An 18,152-nucleotide genomic window follows, 5' to 3' on the forward strand; every position below is an offset into this window, starting at 1 on the left:
CTGCACTCTCTTCTTCACCTCTCTTGTGAACTGCCTGCTGCTTTGGATGGAGGAGGATGCATTTTAACTTGCCTACCTTCACTACCTTTGCTCCTTGCACGTTCACCTTCCCACCTGTCTCCCTCTCATTCACACATTCACATATCCTGTCTTGCTTCCACACATGTCTCCAGAGCATACCTACGCCTCTCTTCCATCTGTTCTCTGCTCTCACTACAGATCACAATACATCATAGGGCAAGGAGACTCCTGCCTAGCCTCATGTGTCAGCCTGTCCATCATCACTGCAAAAAAGAAGGGGCTCAGAGCAGATTCCTGATGTAATCCCACCCACGTAGAACCCAACATGTTCTGCAGCACCCTCATATAGGCCTACTTCTCTGCCACTCCTGACTTACTCATGCAGCACCAGTTCCTCTCTCAGCATCCTGTCATATGCTTTTTCTAGATCCCCAAAGGCACAGTGAAGCTCCTTCTGACCTTCTCTACACTTCTCCATCAACACTCTCAAACCAAACCTCATCTGTAGTGAAGCTGTACTGTTGCTTGCTGATTGTCTCCTCTCATCTTCACTATACTTCGACAACTCTTTCTCAAATCTTGCTACAGCCCTGCACATCACCCTTCTCACTCACTCTATAAGGATCATGATGAGCAATCTGGTCAAAAACTCCACTGCCCTCATAGACATCCCCGTACCACAACAGGTGTGTCACCTGGACCAACCGCATTTCCACTCTGCATCCTGTGAAGAAAGCAAAACTATGCCTGGACTCAAACTCCAGAAACACAAACACAAACACAGACGTCCTGTATAAGAAGGGCCAGAGTCGACTCCACCTGCTGAGGAGACTGAGGTCCTTTGGTGTCTGCAGGACTCTGTTAAAGACTTTTTATGACTCAGTGGTAGCATCTGCCCTTTTCTACGCAGTGGCCTGCTGGGGGGGTGGATGCACCGAAAGGGACAGGAGCAGGATCGACAAACTGGTGCGGAGGTCTAGCTCTGTGTTGGGATGTCCTCTGGAGTCTGTGATGGTGGTGGGTGAGAGGAGGATGTTAGCAAAGCTGACATCCATCATGAACAACCCCCATCACCCTCTGCATGAGACCGTGGGTGAGCTGAGCAGCTCCTTCAGTCAGAGACTGAAACATGCTCGCTGCAGGAAGGAGCGCTTTCGCAGGTCATTCATCCCAACAGTAGTTAGACTGTATAACACATCATAATGTCTTGAGTCACTTGGACACTTTACCTACACTGCCATCACTTTATCCATACAGTCAGATACATTTTATTTATTACACTCACCCATATAATGCATACCGTGTATGCTGTGTACCTTACCGGCTACAAATGTATATAATATTTTGATATCTTTATATAGTGTTTGACGTGTGTGTATATGTGTGTATATGTAAATGTGGGTATTGACACTGATATATATATTTATGTATATAGTGCTTATGTATATGTGTATAGTTTTTTGCTATTTTATTTTATTCTATTGAATTTTAGTTTTAGTTTTTAGTTTAGTTATTTGTTCTTACTCATCCTTTTCATTTTTTCTCTGTATTGAGCTGCTGTAATGCACAAATTTCCCCGTCGTGGGATCATTAAAGTTTTATCTTATCTTATATTATCTTATCTTATCTTATCTTATCTTATCTTATCTTATCTTATCTTATCTTATCTTATCTTATCTTAAGTGGTGAATTCAATTTATAACAATAAAGCTACAGGAAAAAGAAGAAAAGGTTCCCTACCAGGCCTGTGGATTTACAAACCAAAAATATATGACCACACTAGGCAACGAAACCTAAGTCAAAAATGGCTCTCTAGATATATAGAGAGTATAATAGTACACAGTATGGGTCACCTTATTATAGGAGACGGTTTTCCTCTAATGTTTCCAGCCGGACAGCATTTGCCGGCGCACGAGCTCAATAACAAACGTCTGGGGTGAAACATCCGAGAGAAACATTTCCCCCGCGCGGGAGATTATCGACGATCCTTACAATACAGAGCTGGACCCCCCCGGTGAGGCAATGGAGTCGGACTCAGCCAACATGTCTAAGAGGGACGTACTGAGAGGAATCATCACCGAGAGGCTGAGCACCGCCGTCCGGGAGATCTTAGCGGTGGTGGAGAGGACTGTAGCCGACTACGAGGAGGAGGCTGCGGACTTCAAGCGGGAAATCGACCGGCAGAGGAGGCTGCTGGAGCTCCTGCAGCCCGAGATAAAGCTGGAGGCAGGTCGGTGTTTTAGCTCCTACAGCTCATTTTGCTGTTGTTGCTTAAAATAGAAAATTACTTGTAAACTATGTAGTAGTTAACGATTTGGGTTCCAGTGTTGTGCCAAAAAGCGATTTCCGGTATTTGCTAGAAAACGGTTGCCAGTATTTAAACGGCTGTAAATGACTTGTTGATCTATAATCTGTAAAACAAATGTCAGAAATATCTTTCCTAAATTACATCAAGTTATTTTGAGCGAGAAACAACATTTCTTTCACAAGGTAGACGCTGCAATCAGATTTTGGCAAAACCGACTTATATTCTTTTTTGATAAAGGTAAAAACTGTCAGTGACATTAAAACTGTCTCTTTAAACAGAAGCATGGCTCAGAAGGCTGCAGACATTGCAACAAATATAACGTCACAGTTCTATAACGATATTTTAAGTTGCCAGAAAGCGCTGGATGGATTGATTATAATGTTGATACAATAACGCAGACTTCTAAAGATTCTTGCAAAACAGGTTATTTCTTCATTTTTTTTTTAATACAAGTCCTTCATAAATCATGTTGAACTTGACTGAATTATTTAACAACATAAGCAAAGACATTACACATTAAAGCACATAGAAACATTGGAATCAGTTTATGGCATTTTTTGGGGGCACAACACTGGCAGATATACACTCTCCGGTCACTTTACCTTTTCAGGTGCTCATTAACACAGATGTTTAATCAGCCAATCACATGGCAGCAACTCAGTGCATTTATGCATGTAGACATGGTTGAGTATCGGAATGGGGAAGAAAGGTCTGAGTATTTCAGAAGCTACTGTGATTTGCCCAGTTTACAGAGAAAGGTCTGAAAAAGGGAAAATATCCAGTGAGCGTCAGTTCTCTGAGTGAAAAGGCAATACGGATGTCAGTGGAGCTGACAGGGAGGCAACGGTAACTCAAATAACTATTCATTAATAAAATTTGTTAATAACAAGGCCTGCAGAAGAGCTTCTCTGGAGGAACGCACAGTTCGTTGAACCTTGAAGTATCTTGACCACACTGGGTGTCGCTGATGTTGGATAAGTACATGTAACTGAGGCTACAATTCACAGTCTCATTAAAATTGGACAACAAAAATTGGAAAAACATTGTCTGCTCTAATGAGTCTCGAGTTCTGCTGCAACATTCAGATGATGGGTTCAGGTGTAAACAGCATGAAAGCATGGATACATTCTGCTTTGTATCGACGGTTGAGGCTCCTGGTGGTGTAATGGTGTGGGGGATATTTGTCTTGGCACACTCACCACCAGCTGAGCATTGCTTAAAGACCGCAGCCTACCTGAGTGTTGTTGCTCACCACGTATAGCCCTTTATGATCACAGTGTACCCGTCTCCTGATGTTTGCTTCCGGCAGGATAACGCACCATGTCACAAAACCTTAACTTTAATTTATTTAAAACGGCTCCATGTACTATAATAAGATAAATGTTACTATTTGATGCATTGCATCTGCAGTCCCTTGAAGCTCATATAATCTCAATGGTTTCTTGAATATGACAATGAGTTCACTGTACACAAATGGCCTCCACAGTCACCAGATCTCAGTCCAATATAGAGCACCTTGGGGATGTGGTGGAACAGGAGATTCCCATCACAGATGTGCAGCTGAGAAATCTGCAGCATCTGTTTGATACTACCATGTCAATATGGACCAAAATCTCTGAGGAATGCTTCCAACTACTTGTTGAATCTGTATATTGAAGAATTAATGCAGGTCAGAAGGCAAAAAAGCATCCAACCCTGTACTAGCAAGGTGTGCCTAATAAAGTGTCCAGTCAGTGTATGAAAGTGCAAGGCACTCATAAACTCCATTTTACGTTCTTGAGGATTTTTAAGCTGTATTCGTATGATACAGACCTTAATATTGGTTTCACATGGAAACTTTCGATTGGATCGTGTCACAGCTGTTTTTAACATCAAACATACTTCTGTGTTGCAGACGACCAGCAGGTGTTTCCCCTCGGTGATGCTGGAGGAGGTCAACTACCAGAAGATTGGAAGCAGGACAAATATGAGCCGAGTATGACTTTTAACCTCCTTTGACACACATGAATGAAGTTAATTTGAATCAGGGCTCCTGCCTGTTTCATGTCTCTTATGTCAGCTCAGTAGAGTCAAATTTTAACATTTCATTCATAATAATGCTCAAAACTGCAATTAAAACAATTCTGTCAACAAAACACCAGAAAATAATGTAATGGGGAAAAATGTCTGTGCTTTAGCTGATATATAAAACATGGCGTCCCACAGGGACTGACTTTAGGACCTCTGTTATTAATTATTTACATCAACCACTGTTCATATTTGTTATACTAAATACATAATCTTATCAAGGAGTTTAAAAGAAGAGCATGTATAGTTTGCTGTGGGATATGTTTGGCAAACATTTGAAATTTATTTGACTGAAAGTTAATAAAAATTTCCCACATATTGAGCTGACAATATTATATCCTAAATGGCACCTTGACATGATAAAATATTCAAAATGTTTAGACTCTTTTCACTGTATTAGGAGTTTTTTTGTGGACTTGGTGAAGAGTTAGGATCGGGTCCCTGTTGGGGGCGCTAAAGGAGTTCAGGGTCTGGGGTCATTATTATAAGCACAACCAGAGTGAGAGCTGTGACCATGTCATAGGGAAAAAAAACAAGGGCATTTTAGTGGGCGCTGCTTTTATGTCAGATGAAGTGTTTTGCAGCTGGGATGAGAGTCAGCACTATGCAAGTCTGGGTTCTCTTTCAGAAAATGGTGGATTATTCCTTCTGGGTTTGGAGGAGAGTCAATTCTCCAAGCAACGGATTTCACATATGGTGATTCATCCATCACAATACAGGTGTTATACCTAATGTAGCTTTGTTGTGGTACAAAGAGAACTGAGAAAAGAGACAAAACTTTAATATATTAGTCAATCAACGTTCCGGTCCTCATGTTTGGACATGAACTCTTTGTAGTGACCGAAAGATGTAAAATCAGGATATAAGACATCAAAATGAGTTTCCTCTGTAGGATTTCTGGGCTCAGCCTTAGAGATTGGACATCCTGGAGGGCGCAGAAGTACTGTCACTGCTCCTTTGCATGGAAAGGAGCCAGGTGAGGTAGTTAAGACATCTGATTAGGATGCCTTCTGGGCGTTTCCCTTTGGAGGTTTTTGTGGGCGCATCTGACTGGGAGGAGGCCATGGGTAGGCCTAGAACTTGCTTGAGATTATATACCTTCTCTGGCCTGTGGGCACCTTAAGATCCTCCAGGACAGCAGCTGAAATTCAATGCTTGGTCAACTTCAGATAGTCAGAAGAAAATGGATAGATGAATATATAAATAAGAAATAACAAAGGTCCTAGGAAAGATTCCTGTGGTACACCACATCTTACATCATGTCCATTTAAAGCACAAACATTAGACACTAGTCTCTGTTAGTTATATAAATGGTTAACTACTGTTTATGTTGGTCAATACATAACTGTGACTAAAATGAATATTAAGGAGCATTTTGTTCCCAGGTTTGGAGGACAGTGGGAGCCTGGGATACCAGGCACCGATCGAGGACGATGAGTTTCAATATTTAGAGCAGGAGGAAGAGGAAGATGTGACACAGCTGGATTATCCAATGGCATCAAGGTTTCCAAACAATTTCATACAATTATACTATGTGGACAAAAGTATATGGAGTATCTTTTTATACTCCAGCTCCTGATCTTTAATCTTTCTCAGGCTCTTTCCTCAAACAGTTCAGTCTAAGGGGAGAAGAAAAGAGAAATGTCAAAGCAGTAATCCCACAGATCTCAACATCCGCATCATTGAAAACACAAAGATTAGGGTTCTTTCATCACGTGGTAAGTCTTAAGAAAAGGTGATGTGAAATTTAGATGTTTCAGTAATAAAATATACCACATATAAATATACCACATATAAATATACCACATATAAATGGTGTGTCACCTTGTTATTTTAGAATAGAATAGAATGCGTTTATTGTCATTATACAGAATGTACAATGAGATTGGAGGGCCGCTCCTGTTCAGTGCCATGCAGTACAAAGCCACACTTTCTAAAAATATAAAATAAAACTTCTAAAAATGTACAGAAAATAAAATATAATGTATAAAATATTTACATAAATTATAAAGAAAAATAAAAAAAACAATATAATAAATCTACAGTTACAGTGTGTGAGTTCAGGGTGGTGATTGCTCTGGCGAAGAAACTGTTCTTGAGTCTGTTTGTTCTGGCTTTGATGCTCCTGCAGCTCCTCCCAGAGGTCAGCAGGTCAAACAGGTCAAAGCCAGGGTGTGAGCTGTCCTTGATGATGTTTCTGGCTCTGCTGATGCAGCGGGAGGTGTAGATGTCCATCAGGGAGGGGAGAGGGCAGCCAACGATTCTCTGTGCTGTCTTGACTACCCTCTGAAGCCTGACCCTGTCTGCCTCAGTGCAGCTGCCGTACCATACTGTGATACAGTACGTCAGCAGGCTCTCAATGGATGAGCGGTAGAAAGTCAGCAGCAGGTTTGAGTCCAAGTTGTTCTTCCTGAGGACCCTTGTTCAGTATTATTCATACTGAACAATATCTATCACCCCTATATTGTGTAATATCCAATATTCATTCACTAGTGCAATATTCACCATCTTCATTATTATATGTATACACTTATTTTATTTTTTACAATGTATATATTTTCATACATTTTAATATTTTTCTCTGTTTTTATACATTTTATTTTCTGTATATTTTTAGATTATATTAGATTATTATATTTTTATTTTAGGAAGTTTGACTTTCTGTTGTACGGCACTGAACAGGAGTGGCCCTCCAATCTCAATGTACATCCTGTATAATGACAATAAAGGCATTCTATTCTATTCTATTGTGTTACTGGGGTTAGGTTAATTGGTCACTCTAAATTGCCCATTGTGTGAATGGTTGTCTGTCTCTCTGTGTTGGCCCTGCAACAGGCTGGTGACCTGTACAGGGTGTACCCTGTCTCTCGACCTTTGATAGCTGGGACAGGCTCCAGCTCCCCGCGACCCTGAACGGGATAAGCGGAAGAGGATGGATGGATGGATTGATGGATGGATGGATGGATGGATGGATGTCATTCCCATGTACTAATATTTTATTATTATATTAGCTTTGCATAAACATTTTTTGGTTGGTTTACTTTCTGACTTTGAGCACATTTCAGAGCCGGTACCTTTCACTTGAGTAAAGGTGTTGAATTAGTACTTTCATCAGATTTTTATCAAAGTATTTATCACATAGGTATCTGTACTTCTCCTCGATGCTGACGAAAATCTAACCACTCTTATCTATGTCCTTCTGTGTTTTAGTGTATAGGAAATACCCAGTTCAGAAGCTGAAGGTTCCTCATGGTCTGCAGGAGGCCGAGTTCCTGGACCTGCTCAAGTCCACCTTCCCTCAGCTGGCAGATGAACCTTTTAACATCTTCTTCTCTGGCAAGCACCGGAAACTGAAACCTCTGAATGTAAAGTCACTGACGCCAGAAGAATTCAAGAGAGCTTATGGGGATTCCACCATGGTCATACGACTGCAGGTACCGTGTTACTGTAAGATTTATCTGTACACGAAGGTTTCTGCAGCATTACCAAACACAACACAACACATTAGAAAGGTGATTTGAGAAACCAGCTATTCTGCCCTTTGCTAAAACAGAGAGAAGATGCTGATGAAGACGCTGATGAAAATCCTCCATCCACCCCAGAATCAATCAGCAGGTGAGCTAAAGACAATTATGAGCGCTCCTTATTCATCATAAAAATTTGATCTACTGTTTCATCACCTGATCTCCATCTTTAAAGTTAACTTTGTGTTCCAGAGTTACAGCTGACGAGAAAACGCCCACCATCCATCCTCTCACTGAGACAGACACCCACATAAATCTCAAGACCCACATCCTGGAGGATCCTCAGATGAATATGATCTCACCCAAAGGTAAGTTTGAAACTCCTGACTGTCAAAGATGTGTCAGACTCAAGGATCTGATGCAGGGCCTTGAGTTTGACACATGTGATTTAGAGATAATTGCCTTTCTCTGGAGTCATACATAATAGTCTTCCAGCTCTTTGTGGGGGTTGGCTGAATGACTGCACGAATGGCCCCGTTCATTAGTTCATTAAAGCATGTCCCCTGATCTCTCAATGACTTAACCTGCTCTGACTGACTTTGTGAGCTTCTCTGTTTTCTCTCAGTGTTTCAGAGTTACCTGCCTCATGAGCTGCAGGTTCCTCGTGGTCTTCAGGAGGCTGACTTCCTGGCTCTGCTGAGGTCCACCTTCCCTCAGCTGGCTGCTGGTGAACCTTTTACCATCTTAACTGCTCACGGCAGGAAACTAAAGCCTCTAAGAGTAGAGAGTGTGACTGCAGAGGAGATCTGCAACAACAGTAGGTTCCCTGGGAATCCAGTCATCTTCATCAGATTGAAGGTACTGCACTAACCAATTTACCATTAGGGTAAATAAAAAAAATTTAAAGGTGGAGAAAGCTTTCCTTGTGGAAAAATCAGAGAAAAATCAACTCTTCTTTTACCCTGTGGTGGAAATTTAGGGTCCAGAGAAAGATCCTGAAGATCCTCCATCCACCTCAGATCGAACCACGCCAAACACAGAGTGAGTCAAAGAAGAGTCAGCTGCTGCTTTGAGAACTGTCAACAATTTGATCTGCTGTTTCATTCACTGATCCCCATTTTTAACGTTATTGTGTCCCAGAGTTCAGTCTGGCAGGATTCCTCCTGTCAGACAGCTGCTTAGCACATCAGATACCCAGATAACCCAGTAAGCTACATTTGAGAAATGTCTCAGTCAGGCAGTCAGATTTGGTTAGCTAACAAGAAATACTTGAAAGTACCAGTCCTCAGAGCTGCTAGTGTTAACTTTTGTGCAGTAAACATTAGATATTCCTTTTATTCTTAAATGAAATCAGCTCTTCCAGATTACAGAGAGTTTTATCCAGCATTGGCTACCAAGTTAGACAAATTTGTGTTTAAATATTCTGTATATTAAAGGAAAATATTTTCATGAGTGCCGTGGTTGTTCTTTTTCTTCAATGTAGTGCAATGAAACCACTGGATGAAGACCTGAGGGACATCATCCTCAGAGCTTTGCCAGAAATTTCCGAAGATACTCAACAGGTATTGATTGATAAGCTAATAAGCAATGGCCTGGAGTCTAAACAGGACCTGAAACGTGTAACTCAAGAGGATATTGGCGACCTGCTGCCTTCTCTTCAACTACAGAAGCTCCTGGAAGCATTTAAAAATGGTAATTAATGGATCCCTGCCATAACTGGGGTCCACGTTCTTCCAGTTGACAAGGCTGGGACAAGTTGTTTGGGACAGGGGACTCTGTCACGGCCATTTCCGGTCTTAGCTTGGAACAGTTAAACTCCTCAGACTGGACACCATAAATCCAAAATCTGTTTTCCACACAGTACTGAGTTGCTATTTCACCTAGGAAGGATGGGCCACTTTTTTGCTTAAGCTCTAACCAGCCGTTCCAGTCTCTCAATAGTGGAGAGTGGGATTTCATAAATGTTAAGTGGGCAGAGTGGTGACCCCTTGTGACTAAGGGAGCAGCTGAAAGTAGTTTTTCATTGTCACTGCCAGCAACTATTCACAACTGGTCAACTAGTGGTTTCCATACAGCTGTCTAGGCCTTTGTGACAAATGCTTTAGGGATATAATGAGAAACTTTGATATCCAGAGGGATATCTAATTAGAGCTACTACTCCTTTTTATTAAGGTGAGGTGGTTCAGTCATCTAATCCTTCTCTCTAACAGGGCCTTGAGTCTGGAGGGTCATAGCTTGCCAGTTTTGGTATACTTAGGTTTCCTGGTTTGGTTGTTGATTGATTGGGTCTTTGTGTATCTTCCAATCAACTTTTATATGATCCATTTTTTGCTCGGATGTCTCCATCCATTCTCTTCCACTTATCCTGTTCAAGGTCGTGGGGGTGCTGGAGCCTACGCCAGGTGACCCATAGGCAAGAGGCATGGTACACCTTGTGGGAGGAAAGCTCCCACAGTCCAAAGACTCTCTGTGTGTAAACTCCACACAGAGGTGGAATCGAATGATGTCATTCTAGCTGTGAGGCAGTAGCGCCAACCACCACGCCACTGTGTTCAGACGCCGTTGTCTGTGGCATTGTCTGTTCCACAAAAACATTAACGTTGGCCATAATTCGAGAATGATGTCACCAAAGATCATCAAATTCACAGCATAGATGCATGCTGTTCAAGCTATTCCCATCAAACTTGACATGCTTGTTCACTGACTTTACTGTAAAAGCACTTTGCCTCCCCCAAAAAAGCAGCCGAGTAGTCCTTCCCACTGGTCACTGCACAGGTCAGTTTACCACAGCATGGTGTGACGTAGGAACTCAACGAGAATCTTGGCAGTTCCAAGGACACAGACTACTTTTCATTGTGTCAAAGTGTCATTTTGTCAGTGTTGTCCCATGAAAAGATATACTTAAATATATGCAGAAATGTGAGGGGTGATACACTGTAGCAATACACCTGCATCATAGTTAACTAAAGAAAAACGTTTCACTTATCAAACGGGCAAGATTTGTCTTCTGTCAGCAAGCAAAGCTTCATTCAACAGGCACTGTGACTTCTGTTGTAGCTTTTGTATTTGACCTGATGCGTCTGGGCCACCGTATTAATGTGAACAATAACACAAATGAATAAATAAACGAAAGAAAACCACTAAGAGGAGGAGCCTGTGGAGAATTTAAAGAACTTTTCTTGGAAAAGCAAATATGTTTGACACGACAGTGTATTCAGATCACAATTCTGATAGCAAAAGCTGCCAGACAAGACAGGCTTTAAAAACTAAAACAAACCAAAAAAAAAAAAACAAACAGCTGGGTTGACACCCGCCCACCAGTGCTCTTGTTTTCATTAACTTCTTTTAAGAGCATGCTTGAAATGACAATTGAGAGTACAAGAGAGAGACTATTTAATCTTTAATGTGTGTGTTTTCCCCCTTGGTTTGTCAGAGACAGAGCTGGGCACTGTGGACCTGCAAACAGTTCCTTCTCCTAGCTCAGTACTCGGCAGTCCTGCAGCACTACCATGCTCCACTTCGTCCAGTGATCTCCCACTCTCAAATCAAGAATCCAGCAGCTCAAGGAACTGTAGGAAAGCCCTTTGCAGAAAAGAATGGACAGAGACTTTCCAAGTGCCGTGGGACCTCATGCCAATGGAAATTCAAGCAGCAGTCGCTGAGGGCAAGAGACCGTCCCCTGCAGCACGGAAAGAGATGGTGAGGATTTTGGTAGATGAGGTGAGGAGATACGATCTAAGCCCATCACGGCCTCAATGTGCACTCATCTGCAAAGAAATTGTCCGTAGGTATCCTCAGAGCTTTGCTGATCTGTATGACAGTGGTCAGGTGCGGGGAGAGTGCTACACCTCGCTCTTAAATCAAGTTAAAGGCAGAATTACCAAGCTGAACAGCACCAAGAGATTTTACGACTACTGTAAGTCTGGAATGAAAAGAGGATCAGCCTATACTTACGGACGCACCAGATTCAAGCCCAGCCTTCCACCAGAGGAGACCAATGAAACAGTGGAGCAAAAACGTCAGCGACTTGAAGAGATTTACTGTCAGGATGATGCAAACGTGGCAGAAAAAGACGAAGCAACGGAACTCATGAAAGTAAACTTCTCCATGCAGCGCCACCAAATAAACACACTCCCAGCACCCGCCATCAGGGATTTAAGAGGCCGATGGCCTTACCTTTTCACACAGAATGGGCTTTACACTCATTTTGAGCTGCTCACTGATATCAAAGTGCTTCGTAACCTTGAGGTTGCCATGGAGGAGTGTGGACAAACCATCCTGGAGCTCTTCAGCGAGTCCACAAATCCAGATGTCCAAGCCATTCTCTCACTGGGTCCAAACCACGAGCTGTCCTTCTGCATCATCCAGCTTCTGATGGCTCACTTCACTGAGGCCCTCGACGGCTTGATCCTTTTTGCAAATGTAAGTTACATTTTGGTTTTTGATTTTCCTCGTTGGTGCCATGTAACTGCTCGCTCTCTCTGTGTGGAGCGCAGATATCTTATGAATAGTGTTGGGTTGTAATTTTAGGGGTCCCCATGTTCCTTTTGGCCAAAAATTCAAACTCTATTAAAACCAAAGTTTCCAAAAATAAATCACTGAGATGAACAAGTTCTGGTGCACACTGTTTATTGGACATCTTGGATACACAAAACAGACAGTAGCAGAATTAATACTGAGACACACACACACACACACACACACACACACTAACACAGAAGAGAAGAGAGACGGAGAAAGATGCAGAGACAGGAAGAGAAGAAGAAGACGGGAAAGGGAAAAGCAAAAGTAAGAGAGGCAAAGAGCAAGCACCTTATTTTATAACCTTAAAGGTTATAGCTGCCCTTGGATCAATGAAAATGGGGAGTCTGGACAGGTGCTTAATTCTTTATTTTTGCTCCGACATCTTTGTTGTGCACCATGAAAACTTTAGATAAAATACAAAGGGAAAACGGGAATTAGTCACAAACTCAATACATTACAAGAAAAAAACTACTCAAACAAAACTTAACAGTTCCAACAAAGCAAAATATTACAAAATACACAACATCATCATCAATAACAGTGAACCCAGAAGCCTAAACAGAGAAACCCACACTTTGTCATAAAGTGAACGCACCTCGTTCCACTACCCAAAGGGCGTTATTTAAAGTGAACCATGTCGGCTGTGGGAACTGTGCGTCTCCTTAAAAAGCAAACAGTGAGAATAAGAATCCTTCATGCCAATAAAGAATAAAAATAAATCCCAGCAGGCAAACTTACCCAAAAAGTCTAATAAATAAGAAGTCGGAGACAAACCCCACACCACACCAGGCAAACAAATGAGGCGGAGCTACTAATTGAAGGCAGGTGAGGGCTATAAGACTGGACTTCTTCTTCATAGCCCTCACTTCACCCCAGCAGACACTCTGCCCCCTGGTGGCCACTCCAACATAATTCATTTTCAGCTACATTGGTAACTGCCCACCTGCCTTTGATCCCTACTAATTTACATAAATTCTCAACCTGGCTCTGCCAACTTTCATCCCACGTGGACTAAAGAAACAAATGTCACCAGGGTACCTCAGTGTTTTACGACAGCTCTGGCAGGTCTCATAGTGAAGGATCTTTTTCCATTTAAAGGAGATATATCGTGCAAAATCCACTTTTTTTAAACCCTCAAATACATTTTGTTGTGGACTTTGAGTGTGTAGGAGTGCAGACAATTTAAATTTATTCTGTCCTGGTGCTGCGTAGATATCTTTATATTCTGCAGTTTTATAGTCCAGTTGAGTTATGCCGAAGTTGCCAGCAGACAAGTCAAAATGTTCGGCTGCTATCAAACTACAGAAATGGCCGAACGGGCTGGAGTGGAACGCTTTGTGACCTTTGAGACCGCACCAAAACGAGCCGCTCTAAGATGTGCTTCAGAAAAGGGGTCAAAGGAGGGTCTGTGGAGCTACAATAATGAGGAATTCAGACCAAAGCATTGCAGTTCTACTTTATATAGACCACAAATGAATGATTTACATATGAAAAGGAAGGATTTAAAAGCATGTGTCCTTTAAAACCTCTGATATGGAAACACCACTTGTACCATTCCACTTATTAGGAAGTTATCTCCTCACTAATCTATGTTACATAAACACAGGTGGGTCTGCAGAACTCCACTTTTGGAGCCTACCTGTCATAAGACTTCCTAAAATACAACATGTGGTGACAAAAGTCATGTAAACCAGAGTTATTCCTGCATCCCACAACCAAGGCTATAAAAATATAAGTAATAGATATAGCAGGCCTAAACTTTTACCCACTAATCTAACACATACAGTGTTCATTAATCCAGTGTGTGTATGACTAACATACTTTAATACATGATATAAAATGGTAGCAGTAAATGCCAATATCAAAGTGATAAAAATACCCAACAGTTTATTTAGTCATCATTGTAACTGTGTCCTAGGCATCTGCCACGGCAGCTGATGTAGAGGAGACACTCCAACTACCCGCAACTCCTCGACTGATACTCCTCGGTATGAATTATATATTTACTTTTTGTTGTCATGGTTGTATAAGCCAACAGGGTTAATCATTAAGTGCTTCTTGAGAAGAATAATAGCCTTAGTATAATTTCATAGCAATGATTAGGCTCCAGCCCCACTGCAACTGTATAAAAAGGATGGGCTGGGTAAAACCCTGTGATTGTTGTTGATGATGGTTTCATCTGTGTATTGCCAACTTTGTGCTGGAAGTAAATTTAATGAATTAGCCAGTGGTGACATTTTCTTTGAACTTTTAGCGGAATCACCAGGAAGTTCCATTCACCGCTGGATGATCAGTCTGGAGGGGAGCGTCATCTGCGAGGGCATCCAGCCGACTTTTCTGTCCGGCCTTGCTGCCGTCTTTTCTACTTACTACATCTTCAATCTTCAGTATCAAGCCAATGCTGCGTGCACGCTGGAATTCATTCAAAGGTTAGATGAATACATTTTCCAGCTGTTAATGTGTGATGTGAGGCCTTTTTAGGACCATTTTGTGTTAAAAGGCACTGTGAGAGCCCTTTCTGATGCCACTTCAGGTCTGACCACATGTTTACGTTTTGTTTTGTTTGTTTTTTTCCAGGCGATTCATCGGGATAAATCCTAACAAAGGCACCGAAGATCCACGAGACAACTTCCTGTCAGAGCAGACTGGGATGTGTGACGTGACAAAGACAAGACCAATAAATCCTCAAGTTTTAACTCTGTTGAATAAACTCAAGGACGTGAACTAAGAACTGTTTACACCCATACAGAGATGTTTCCATCACTTCAAAGCACATCAGACTGATTTTTGCTCATTTCCTGGAGACTGACCCTAACCTTTGGGGTCTGATGAGCATCTTGGAGCAACAGCTGACATTATGAATCTTCCAGCATAGCAGCTGTATGTCCATGCCAGAACTTTGCATCCCATGCATAAGTTGTTGTTTACAGTTCAACTGTGAATCCAGCTCAGTTTGAAAAAGTTGTCATTGAATGATTTTGAGAGTACACTTTGACCAATCATTCCTCTTTTGTTTGTCATGTGGACTTTTAAGCTGCGTGCTGCCAAAGTTACTACCGATTCTTCCGTCTGTTTATGCGGAGGCTTTCTGGCATTTCTTTGACACCATCATACAAGTTTGTTGATTTATTATTAAATGTTCGTCCATTACCCAAAATGTCTTGAAGCTGGGTACCATCACACTCTGGTCTGTGAAGTATGGGTGTTGCAACATCTCACTGTGACGCTGCAATGATCCATGAAGCGTTCACAGTGCCTCCTCTGAGTCTTCATCAGCTCCCCGAGCTCATCCACATTATTGTCCAAACGCCTGACGTTCCGCATGATGATTGCTGGAATAGCCCCAGCTGTGAAATCCCATCATTTTCTCCACAGCTCCTCCGGGATCACAGAACCCGCTCTGGGCAGTAGGGAACATCAGACTGACTATTTCCTGGAGACTGACTCTAACTTTCGGGGGCTGGATGTCCAAGCCAGAACTTTGCGTCTGATGCTTCGGTCATTGATTATAGTTTGAACATGAATTTTAAAAATGCTATCAAATGGCTTTAAGAGCACACTTTGATCAGTGCGTTTCTCTTTTGTTTGTCATGTGGACTTTTAAACCGCTGCCAAAAACCCAGGAAAAGCTTCTGGCACAAGAGATTCTGCAGACTGTTTACAGATCACCATTTGCCTTACTTAAGATTTAGAAGAAATATGAAGGTGTTCAAAAACAAGGAAAGTCTTGTAACTTGATTCTGTTTTTATTTGCTCAGATCCACTCGTGTTCATCGATGCAAGTAGGAGTTTTACGACAGAAACGCTGAAGTATCGTAGTTTTTTTTTTTTTTTCTTCCCTCCTGTGCATCCTTTTAATGCTCTTTGCTGAAATTACATGTACATTTCTTTTTTGGGCATTATTTGACAAAAGTTACTGCATCAGCTTCACTCTGGTTTCTCAGCTGCTGATTTTGGTGATGTTTCCTATGTTTGAGCTCATTGTTCGTACTGTTCGCTTACAGGGCAGTCTGCAGAGTGCAGGCACTGATGTTGCATTATTTTCCCCACAAGGCAACTGGACTAGAATACCATTAATCTTATATTGCCTGTTGGTTAGAACATGAAAGAAGCTGTGGTGAAATGTAACTACATACGAGTATTCTTAACGAGGTGTAATTTTAATGTACTTTAAAAGTATTTCTGTGTTATACTACTTTCTGCTTCTCCTCCACTGTACTTTGGATTAAAAATTTGGCCCTTGTACACCATCTCATTTATCTTAAAGTTTAAGTTCATTATTATTTTGAAAAGCAAATCTACTAGAATACACTGGCTGGCCACTTTGTTAGGTACAATTGTTCACATGCTCGTTAAGGCAAACATCTCAGCAACTCAATAATACATTTAGGCATATAGACATGGTCAAAATGATCTGCTGAGGGTCAAACTGAGCATCATAATGGGTAAGACAGGCCTGGTCGAGCTGCTGATCATGTCAATCCCTTTATGATCATAGTGTACTCATCTTCAGATGGCTGCTTCCAGCCAACAGAGCACTTTTGGGATGTGGTGGATGGGAGAGTCACATCATGAATGTGCAGTTGACGAATCTGCAGGAAATGTGTGACGCTATCATCTCAACATGCATCAAAATCTCAAATGTTTCCAGCTCCTTGTTGAATCTACAGTATATTCTGATCAAGTAATATCACGTATATGATTGTGCATCATCTTTTCTTTTTTTTGGACCATTTAGGAGTCACCACAGCAGATCATCTGCCTCCATCTCACCCTGTCCCAAGCATCCTCCTCTGTCACACCAACCCTCTGCATGTCCTCCTTCACTCTGTGGTCTTTTTTCTTTTCATCCTGCCTGTCAGTTCCATCTTCAGGATCCTTTGTCCAGTATGTCCACTATCCCTTCTCTGCACATGTCCAAACCATCTCAGTCTGGCCTCTCTACCTGGAGCTGTCCTCCAGTGCATGGTTTTTAAATCTTGTCCATCCTGGTTCATCCATCCTAAAATCTCAACCTCTTCAGCTCTGCTGCTACTTTTGCTAACTAATCTTGATGCTAAAAGGTGTGCACTATTACCCTTTGTGAAATAGATGTTCAATATAAAACAATATTTTAACTCATAAAGTTTCAAAAATCCTTAACATGCAAACTCCACACAGAAAGGCGAATTCAAACCCAGGACCCTCTTGATTTGAAGTGATTGTGCTCACCACTGCACCACCTGTGTGCAGAGGTGGGAAGTAACGAAGTACAAATACTTCGTTACTGTACTTAAGTAGATTTTTCAGGTATCTGTACTTTACTTAAGTATTTATTTTTCTGAGTACTTCTTACTTTTACTCCCTACATTTTTACACAAGTATCTGTACTTTCTACTTCTTACATTTTCAAACAGACTCGTTACTTTTTAACACGTCAGAAGAAGTTTGCATTTCCGGTCAGTGCGCCGTCAAACATCAAACGATCTGAGCCTAAACGGAGGAATAATAACACATAAGAGACAATCGTACTGCGTATCCTCCATCACCGGCTTATCTCGTACAAAGGGATTAAATACGCAAACCCATATAATTAATGTATCATTTATAGCGCTATAATCGGGCCGGACCGAGTCCGTAAGTTGCGCTGCGGCACATAAACAGCTTAGCTAGCGCTACTGAAGAGGAGCGAGCATGAAGGGAGTAACGTGTGGCAGGTAAATGCAACGTTTCTAAATGCTCAACAAATATCAGCAAACACACAAAGTGTGTGCAGTTTGTCACACAGT

The 18,152-nt window shown here is 41.7% G+C and overlaps 2 protein-coding genes across 2 annotated transcripts in view; both read left to right on the forward strand.

The window, feature by feature from the left end:
* The first annotated feature begins 1,926 nt into the window (after positions 1–1,926).
* Positions 1,927–18,152, forward strand: part of LOC115797156 (uncharacterized) — a 34,921-nt gene continuing 18,695 nt past the window's right edge. The window contains exons 1-5 of the mRNA XM_030753654.1: positions 1,927–2,251; positions 4,224–4,304; positions 5,782–5,899; positions 5,993–6,114; positions 7,607–7,830. Coding sequence (XP_030609514.1) covers positions 2,044–2,251; positions 4,224–4,304; positions 5,782–5,899; positions 5,993–6,114; positions 7,607–7,830 — 753 coding nt within the window. The 5' untranslated portion in view covers positions 1,927–2,043. The remainder of the gene's footprint in view (positions 2,252–4,223; positions 4,305–5,781; positions 5,900–5,992; positions 6,115–7,606; positions 7,831–18,152) is intronic.
* Positions 11,230–16,616, forward strand: LOC115797158 (uncharacterized). Its single transcript, XM_030753655.1, has 4 exons — positions 11,230–12,282; positions 14,303–14,372; positions 14,639–14,813; positions 14,962–16,616. Exons 1-4 carry the CDS (start codon positions 11,491–11,493, stop codon positions 15,110–15,112), a joined length of 1,188 nt encoding a protein of 395 aa, XP_030609515.1. The 5' UTR covers positions 11,230–11,490; the 3' UTR covers positions 15,113–16,616.

Source organism: Archocentrus centrarchus, chromosome 18, assembly GCF_007364275.1.
Source record: "Archocentrus centrarchus isolate MPI-CPG fArcCen1 chromosome 18, fArcCen1, whole genome shotgun sequence".
NCBI lineage: Eukaryota > Metazoa > Chordata > Actinopteri > Cichliformes > Cichlidae > Archocentrus > Archocentrus centrarchus.